The sequence below is a fragment of the Zea mays genome, chromosome 1 (genome assembly GCF_902167145.1).
Source record: "Zea mays cultivar B73 chromosome 1, Zm-B73-REFERENCE-NAM-5.0, whole genome shotgun sequence".
In the NCBI taxonomy this organism is placed as follows: Eukaryota; Viridiplantae; Streptophyta; class Magnoliopsida; order Poales; family Poaceae; genus Zea; species Zea mays.
Genome location: NC_050096.1, coordinates 36,018,511 through 36,024,997, shown reverse-complemented (window position 1 = coordinate 36,024,997; position 6,487 = coordinate 36,018,511). Strand labels below are relative to the sequence as shown.

Genomic DNA, 6,487 nt, shown 5'->3' with positions numbered 1-6,487 from the left:
CTCCCCGCTCGCACCCCCGGCCGCGAGATCCACCCCACTGTCACCCACCCCGCTCGCACGTAGGCCCGCCTCTCCCCGCCGCGATCTCATCGCGCCACCCCGTCGAACCGCCGCGGCCACGAGATCCACCCCGCCGTCCCGCCCCCCGCCCCCCCCCCCCCGCTCGCACGTGGCCCCGCCTCTCCTCGCCGTGATCTCCCCTCGCCTCCCCTCCTCGCCGCGGTCTCCTCCTCTAGCAACCCGCCTGGCCGTCGACGCTGCCTCCGTCGTCCGTGTCATCGTTGCCCCGCCGCCGACATCCTGGCCATACTCGTGCGCACGAGGGCCATGGCACGGAGTACGCCGGCCCCTTTAGGGGCTCGGAAGCCGCGTGTGGCCACGGTGCAAAGTCGCCACCCGCCTGGCCGTCGACGCAGAGATCGCGTGGGGCTGTCGGTCGCCGGAGCCCATGGTGCTGGTTCGTTCTGGCGACGGCGACAACGTCCACGGCATGCTTGCTGTCATCCGCGTCTTGGGTTGCCACGCCGTGGACATTCTGGCCATACTCGCACGCGCGTTGGCTGCCAGTGTCGACCGCTTCATTCTAAGTGTGCCCTTGCCGGTGTATCTTCTCTGCAACCTTCTAACGCGCCTTGGTTTCCTGGTAATTTCTTCCCTTCATGTTTTGCTAGGGTACCATGTTAACTGAGGCTCCCTGGAAGAGTCCACAGAGGCATTGCAGATCGCCGAGACCGACGGTCAGCTGCTTATCTGATTGTTGTGCTTCTTTGACTACTCCTATGCTTGGTGGTGCCTGTAAGGTGTTCGGTGAAATGCACCTGAGAAGCTGTCTTGTGTGCAGATCGTCGAGACCGATAGTAAGCTCAGCTGCTTACCTGATTGTTGTGCTTGGTGGTATGTATAGTGCATCTATTCGTATTGTTATTAGATCTGCAAAAAGAAAATAAATGCATATCAACATTAGACGCCTTGAACCAATTGCCTTTTGTTGTTTAGATCTTGTGTTGTTTTCTCGATGACATGTTCAATTGGAAGCAGCAACGTGACAAAATATGATATTGCCACTTGTTAACATTTAGTCCTCCATCGTTTGAAGGTCACGTCCCTTGCTGTTTGCTTTACATAGTGTAGCATTTGGCAAGCGGCTGGTGTCGGCTGGAAGGAGGTTTCAGTCAATGGGGCAGTATGACTTGGGAGAACTCAAGAAGGTCAGCTACTTTCTCACACTCTTACTGTCCGGCTCTTAGTTGCTTTCGACCTTATTCCTGGTTAACTACTTGATGATCTGACCAAATCTGATACCTGGTTGACGCTATTTGCTAGGAGTGGGAACAGAGATCAAAATGGTTCCACATACCTATATCTGACACTTCTATTCCAGCGACGAGGGGTCAATGGGAAGTCTTTGAGCATGGTAAGATAACCTATGTGGCATCTTTGGTAACCCATCAACATAATTGTTATTTGTTTATTCTGTTTTACTTTCATATAAAAATGAGTGGTAATCTCTACTATTCTATAAGGACTCAATGTGGGCGTCCACTCTTGGCTTCACCGTGCACCCGCCCTTCCCCACCGCCCCTCTAGCGCCTCCATCGCACACATCGCACGCTCATGGCACGCGGTGTGCTATTGTTGCGCTGCTGCCGGCCTGCCACCGTCGCCCAACCCTAGCAGCCCCCCACCAGCAGTACCTCCAAACCTCCTTTGTGCCCCACCACAGCAACCCATGTCGGCCCCTCCATGCTCGTAGAGTTCAGGTGGTGCCAGCAGCCCTGTTATTTTCTCTTTTGTTTGATTTGAAGCCCTTGTCGGTAGATTCCAGGATTTTTAGATGCTAATCTAAAAATATGTAGTTGATGTAATACAAAAAAAATCTGATTGTATTGTACACTTTCTGATCTGGTTGTTATTTCTTATCACTGGTTGATACCTAATATGGTCTTCAGGTTGTATTCCAAGTTGAATTGGCTCTATTGAGATTACTCCAATAGAATAGTAAGAGTGTGAGAAAGTAGCTGACCTTCTTTCTGCATCAATGTTTGACTGAAACTTCATAGATTTCCCTGATGTTATCAATTAGTAATCAAAGGTGAATGTTTGAACCTTCAATTGCACCACTTAGTGCCAACATTCCATAGCTAGCTGAATGTTTGAACCTTCAATTGCACCACTTAGTGCCAACATTCCATACACACACTTCCTTTCTAGCTTTCTTTCAGATTTTTGTGTTATGCTCTCAATTCGATTGATATGCATCAAAAAATTTGATTAAGACTTACGCGGTCAAGCTACATGTTTAAGATTGGGGTTCAATGGTGATGCTCCATGTTAACTCTTCTTTTATTCTTATTTTATACTTATATGCCAAGATTTATGCTCATATGTGGATAGCAGTCTAATACATTTTGTCATGCCATGACATTAGTTTTGCCCTCCCCTCGTGAACTTTTTTGTTGCCCCCTTTTATTCCTCTTCAAGTTTTCTGGTCTCATCTTTTCAGTATACCCATAGCATCTATTGATTACTGTGATATGCTAGCACATTATAGTACTATACACGCAAGGGCCCCCTTCCCCTGCCCCCGTCGTTTCTGCGCAAGGGCTCGTCGTCTCCGCAAGGTGGTGTGTGATCCTTCGTATTTACAAAACAAGGTGAATACTCTCTATATCCAGATTTTAGAGGGCTTGGTTATTTCGGTGCCAAATACTTATATTTTGCTTGATGACAAGCTAATTTACTGATTTTTTCCATCTTGAAAAAGTATTTGTTATTATATGACCTTCTGGTGTTTTTGGTAAACTTTTTTTCTCATTTTTGCCACCCTAATGTTTCTCGACAGGTTAGGAAGATTGGTAGAGTTGTTCGTGCAATTGCTATCATGAGCCACCCAATCCCTAATACAAACGAGTCCCACTCGGTTCAAATTATTTTGCCTCAGAAGCAACTTGGACGCAGATCAGACATGTGAGGCCTTCTCTCATGCTGAAATAGTTTTCATTTCATTAATGACTAGATTTACTTAAACACTTTTATCAAACAGAACACTATGCTTGACACAGTTATGATATTTCTGTCGGTATTCTCTTTCTAGGTATGTTTTCTGTTGCTCATACACGCACGATGTTGCACCAAGAGGGAAGTTCATTGCATTTGTGTCTGCAGAAGCAGAGACTGATAATCCCCAGTCTGAGCTAAAGCCTGGAATTGATCTAATTGGTTCAGTAGATGAGATTTTCTATGATATCTATGACAGATATGAACCAGTGAATGAACCATCTCTTGATAATTGCTTTGTCTCGACAGTAAGATTTGCAGTTTATGTTAGCAGAATGAACATTTAACTTCACTATTTAAACATTCTACTAAATTTTTCTGGCTGTTTCACCGTGCAGAGCTATGATGCCACCACACATTTTGAGACAATTGTAACAGATGTTCTGAACATGTATACAATGATCACCGGAAAGGTAACATGGACTTCATCTTTTTATTTATTGGAGTGATGTAGCCTGCAGTAGTTTTTGTACTAAAATGTTGGTCAAACTTAAGTCCAATTAAAAGAAGACCTGTGAATCTGTGATTTTTTATCGAGTAGTTACAACTAACTGAGCATTGTTTAATCATGACTTGAAACACACCTCCAGTTCAAGTTCGTCTGTTTGTATGGGCACTTCTATGTAGAGCACCAAAGTTGTTATTTACTTAATATTTTTTGCCATCATTTTTTAGAAACGAATCAGTCATTGATTATGGTGGTTAACATATATATGAACTGTTTGTGAGATTCTTTACTTGTGGCGATCTGTTTTCCGACCGGTGGTAATCTGGTGGGCAAAGCCGAGATTTTTCCCTTAGGTCGGGAATCGGCGTGGTGCATCCGGTGATGGGGATGGAATGCTCCCCTCCCTTTCCCTTTTCAGTGCTGATTGGCGCATTCGATTCCTCGGCAAAGGGTGTGGTGGTAGGGAAGCTGGCCGTCACTTGATGGCTTTGAGGATCCACCTATGTTGATTCTCTCTACCTTTTACTCTATTGGTCGGCACCCTTGGTCGTGCCCACTGCCCGGTCTTAGTTCGATTGTTCTTTTGGGGATGATGGTACATACCTAGATGGAGAGGTTGATGGAGTGGTTTTGATGTGTATTCTTTGCAGTATTTGACGTTGTTATTTATACTGATTAATGATTGTAACCGTGTCTGCATGTGGAGATTGGAAGGAGCTCAGAAGGCTGGGACGCTGACCTGCTTTACGACGAGGAGCGTGGGATGGTTCAAGGTGGCCCTGTTCGCAGACCTGCTTTACGACGAGGATGCGTGGACGGACTGGTGCCTAGCGCAGGACGCCACGTCCGCATTATGGCCGTCACCCTCGACGCCGAGAACCTAGGTGCCTACCAGCCCACGCTCTCCTTCTGCTTCCCTTTACGGTTCACCCCTTTCCTCCAAATGAACTGACACGGAACTCCCTCTGCCGCACAGTCTCTGTAACCAATTTAACCCTACTGATTTTCTGAAATCAGCGGTGAAATTAACAAGATGCCCACGCCTGCCAAAATTAGCCACCTTATGGTTATCTCTTTCACGTATGTTCATTGACATCGTTTATCAGTACAGTGAACAGGCAGGACAAGATTGCGAGTTCAAAATAATGTCAGTCTATTATATCATATATTGTGGCACCACATCCCAGATAAAAAAGTATCTTACTAGAGTGAAAAGGGTCCGAGTGTCACTTGCAAATTGTCAGAAAAATACATAAATATACGGAACATTGATGACCACTATATGATGCATAGTTAGATGGATCCATCATCATTGGCTCATAGCAAAACGACATTCATCTTCAACGATAGTTTTTAGACCAGAAAGAGATAACCAAGTCGCTATCACATATGACCCAAGCAACATGTATCAGCTCTCAAAACTGAGATATGGACATGTGGTACGTATATATTGCTGATGCATATTTCAAATTTTGGAGTTGCTAATGCCCCAGGAAGCACAACTTGGAGCTGCTAAAGAAGATCGACTTGCTCGATGGCTCCATTCTTTGTGTGCGTTTGCCAGGCTGGCCGACTAAAGACTGCATGTTTACCGACCAGGTACGCGGCGGCATCAGGTGATGCACCAAAGCCCTTTTCCTCATACCGATGTTGTTTGGAGCAAGCGATAACACCATGCCGCGCGCGACAGTCTGCCCCTCTTGCAGCCTACTCAAGATATGGTTTACATGTGTTTGACTTATGCAATAAAATATGTTAATAAAAAGTGCATTATCATTTTTACCACTTTTGTCTCCATGAGGATGAAGAAGAGGCCACAAAGATTGTGCTTTGAGAAGAGGAATCATCCTTATCTCCATGAGGACTTACAGTTTCATTTTTGAAGTAGGACTTTTGACAACTAGATATGATCATTTCTACATCTGTACTTCAATTTCTAACACAAAGAAGATATGTTGACACTTCCTTTCATCCTTCTGCGCAGGAAGAGCGCAATCTCAATTGCAACTGCTGTGCAGTGGCTTGCTGCACCGATAAACACAGCAACAAGGCCATGGTGCATGTCAGCTTCTACCGTAACAGTAAGCCCACGCCGATGATCTCCTCGCCCTACTTGACCTTGGTATGGTCAGGGCTTATTGAAGGATGTTGGGACTTGGGAGCATCTAAAGCTTTATTGCAGTTTAAGTCCCCACATGTGCCATAGTTGTGAGGTGAGGTGAATGGTTTTAATGGCACGACGGAATTCAGTGGATTTTTGTGTTTCCACTGCTTTTGCTGACAGTCGATTCGAGGTTTGTAGGGTGTTGATCTTGAACTAATTCATGGGAGTGAATATAATTGGTGATTAGCTTTGTCTAAGATGAGAGAGTCCAGTTTCCTTGTTTGCCCATGTGGAGTAAGCATGTCCGAGATGAGCGAGTTCAATTTTCTTGTTTGCCCATGTGGAATTAACAAATGTTATATGAATTGGTTGGTCTGTATACATTGTCAGTGTTCCTTTAAGGCTTGTGTAAACTCATTAGAAATTCCCATCACCATTTTATATAGGTTTTTGGCACATGTGGTTTTTGTTTGACAAACAATTAAATATTGGGGTTATGTCACCTGATTCTTTTGTATGGTCCATGTTGTTATATGTAAATGCCAAAATTAAGAATTCTATGTTAGTTCACCATGGAACTTGGTATTAGTTATCATGGTGTTTATCTGTCTATATCTATGTTTTATACTAATTTTGAACTCCCATGGCAACGCATGGGCACATACCTAGTATATATATATATTTAGTCAGTCTTCCCATAGCTCCAATTTTCTCTCGAGCAGAACAGGTACTCTTTTGCAATCACACCCACGCTCGTTGGACAGTCACACCAGTCACCGTTTGCCACCTGCAGTGCTGGTAAGAACGTTGTAAGAGCGTGGTAAGACGCTTCATAATTTGTATTCCACCACCTCCACCACCACCCTGAGAGATAGTTG

The 6,487-nt window shown here is 44.9% G+C and overlaps 1 protein-coding gene across 1 annotated transcript; it reads left to right on the top strand.

Annotated features, from left to right (window-relative positions):
- Positions 1-448: 448 nt before the first annotated feature.
- On the top strand, positions 449-3,594 carry LOC109940894 (uncharacterized). The gene is made up of 8 exons (XM_020541252.3): positions 449-643; positions 842-894; positions 1,127-1,208; positions 1,324-1,414; positions 2,542-2,654; positions 2,843-2,967; positions 3,095-3,305; positions 3,396-3,594. The coding sequence occupies exons 1-8, from the start codon at positions 449-451 to the stop codon at positions 3,504-3,506; spliced, it is 981 nt and encodes a 326-aa protein (XP_020396841.1). The 3' UTR covers positions 3,507-3,594.
- The last annotated feature ends 2,893 nt before the right edge of the window (positions 3,595-6,487 follow it).

Coding starts and splice junctions, on each gene's coding strand:
- LOC109940894 (XM_020541252.3), top strand. CDS start 449: ATGGTGCTGGTTCGTTCTGGCGACGGCGACAACGTCCACGGCATGCTT. Junction 2,655..2,842: donor CTTCGTATTTACAAAACAAG/GTGAATACTCTC, acceptor GTTTCTCGACAG/GTTAGGAAGATTGGTAGAGT. Junction 3,306..3,395: donor ATAATTGCTTTGTCTCGACA/GTAAGATTTGCA, acceptor TTCACCGTGCAG/AGCTATGATGCCACCACACA.